Consider the following 1,763-nt stretch of genomic DNA (forward strand, 5'->3'; position numbering starts at 1 on the left):
GGCTCCCTCTTGGGGCTCAAGCCTGACCTGACTCGCTCGCTGCCCTGCCTCGGACCCTCTCCTAACTCCCAGCTTTGCACTGTGCCCTGCGCCCCTTACACCCAGTCAGCAGCTCAGCCAGTGGAGTCAAGTTCCTCCTGTGTGTGGGTGCATGTGTGTGTGGGCGCGCGTGTGTGTGGGAGCACGCGTGTGTGGGTGCATGTGTGTGTGGGCGCGCGTGTGTGTGGGTGCATGTGTGTGTGGGCGCACGTGTGTGTGGGTGCACGCGTGTGTGGGCGCACGCGTGTGTGGGTGCACGTGTGTGTGGGTGCACGTGTGTGTGGGTGCACGCGACTGCCTCCCACCCACACAGACCACCGCGTACAGGCAGACACGGCACCACCTCGATAGCTTTTGTGCCCAGTGGATGGGGGGCAGGAGTGATCGGGCCGCCCTGATGGCCACAGGGGCCACAGGGGCTTGGGGCCAGGGTCTTCCTGGGACCTGTCGATGCGGCTGAGAGAGAAGCGAGCGAGGGTGGGAGCTGGTGGGTGGAGGCAACGCAGAGAAGCAACATGGGACCCCATGAGTGGACCTGGGCCCCCCCAGGCCCAGCCTCCTCTGGCGCTCTTGGCCCCTGGGGTCCAGCAGGGTGCCCCCCGGGTCGGGTTGGCCCCAAAGACGCTGGTGGAGGGTGTTGGCGCCTCCAGAAGCATGTCTGAGGTTTGGGATCTCCCACCGTTGGCTCTGAGCAGCCGGCACACCGCCAGGGCCAAGGCTGCCCCAGGGCTGACTACTCTGGGGCCTGAGCTGAGCTGGCCGCCCTAGGACCCGGCCCCCCGCCCACCCCCCAACCCCACCCCCAGCCTCTCCAGAACAATAGCTGCAGATGCCCAGAGAGGGGCCGGCCCACGGTCAGGCTGGTAGGCTTGGGGTTCTGCTGCTGGTGGGGAAGGTGAGCCCCCTCTTGCCTGGCCTGAGAGGGAGAGGCCACGACTCTCGGGGTCACGGGGAGCTTCCAAAGCAGCACTAAGGAGAAGCCGGTGGGAGGAGCGATGGGGGCTGCAGCCCCAGCGAAGGGGCGGAGGGAGCGGGGAGAGGTGAGGGCGATGCACAGTTGTGGGGGGCGCCCCAGGGCCCAGGGGGCCCAGGTGTGTACTCACTGCCAACAGCGGAGCCCGCAGCGGCACCTGTGGAGAGAAGGGTCTCAGCCTGCGGCCCGGAGCCCTGGGGCTTCTTCTGGACGGAGAATGGGCAGAGAGGGGAAGGGGACGCCGCCAGGGCAGGCGATGCCGGCGAGGCTGCCAGTCAGAGGAAGTGGCAGGGACTAGAGAAGGTCCTGGTGGCAAGGAAGTGGCTGGGCTCCTGGGAGGGGGAGGAGCCGGCCGTCACCTCTGAAGGCCGCTGCGCTGTAAGTCAGCCTTCAAAGGTGTGTGTGTGCATGCGTGCGTGCATATGTGTGTGCACGCGCATGCGCGCATGTGTGTGCACATGTGTGCGTGTGCATGTATGTGTGTGTGCATATGTGTGTGTGCATGTGTAATGTGGAACTCCTGGGGTTGAAGGGCGGGGAGCCCAGGGCCTGGCTGGCTGGCGGCCGGAGTGGGGGCCCTGCCGTACGTACACGCGTTGGGAGAGCCGTGGGGCAGCGGCAGGTAGGAGCCGGCCCGCCAGGACCGCGTGCGGAAGTTCTTGCGGCACTTGCCGCAGTCGGGGCCCGTGGTGTTGTGCTCGCACTCGCACTGCAGGCTGCCCTCGCGCACGGAGCACAGGTTGGCGTGCAG

The 1,763-nt window shown here is 67.2% G+C and overlaps 1 protein-coding gene across 1 annotated transcript in view; it reads right to left on the reverse strand.

Annotated features, from left to right (window-relative positions):
• Window positions 1-1,763, reverse strand: part of NTNG2 (netrin G2) — a 45,992-nt gene that overhangs the window by 5,857 nt on the left and 38,372 nt on the right. Inside the window, exon 6 of the mRNA XM_015567739.1 lies at window positions 1,604-1,733. Within this exon, the coding sequence (XP_015423225.1) occupies window positions 1,604-1,733 (130 nt within the window). The remainder of the gene's footprint in view (window positions 1-1,603; window positions 1,734-1,763) is intronic.

Source organism: Myotis davidii, unplaced genomic scaffold (genome assembly GCF_000327345.1).
Source record: "Myotis davidii unplaced genomic scaffold, ASM32734v1 scaffold651, whole genome shotgun sequence".
In the NCBI taxonomy this organism is placed as follows: domain Eukaryota; kingdom Metazoa; phylum Chordata; class Mammalia; order Chiroptera; family Vespertilionidae; genus Myotis; species Myotis davidii.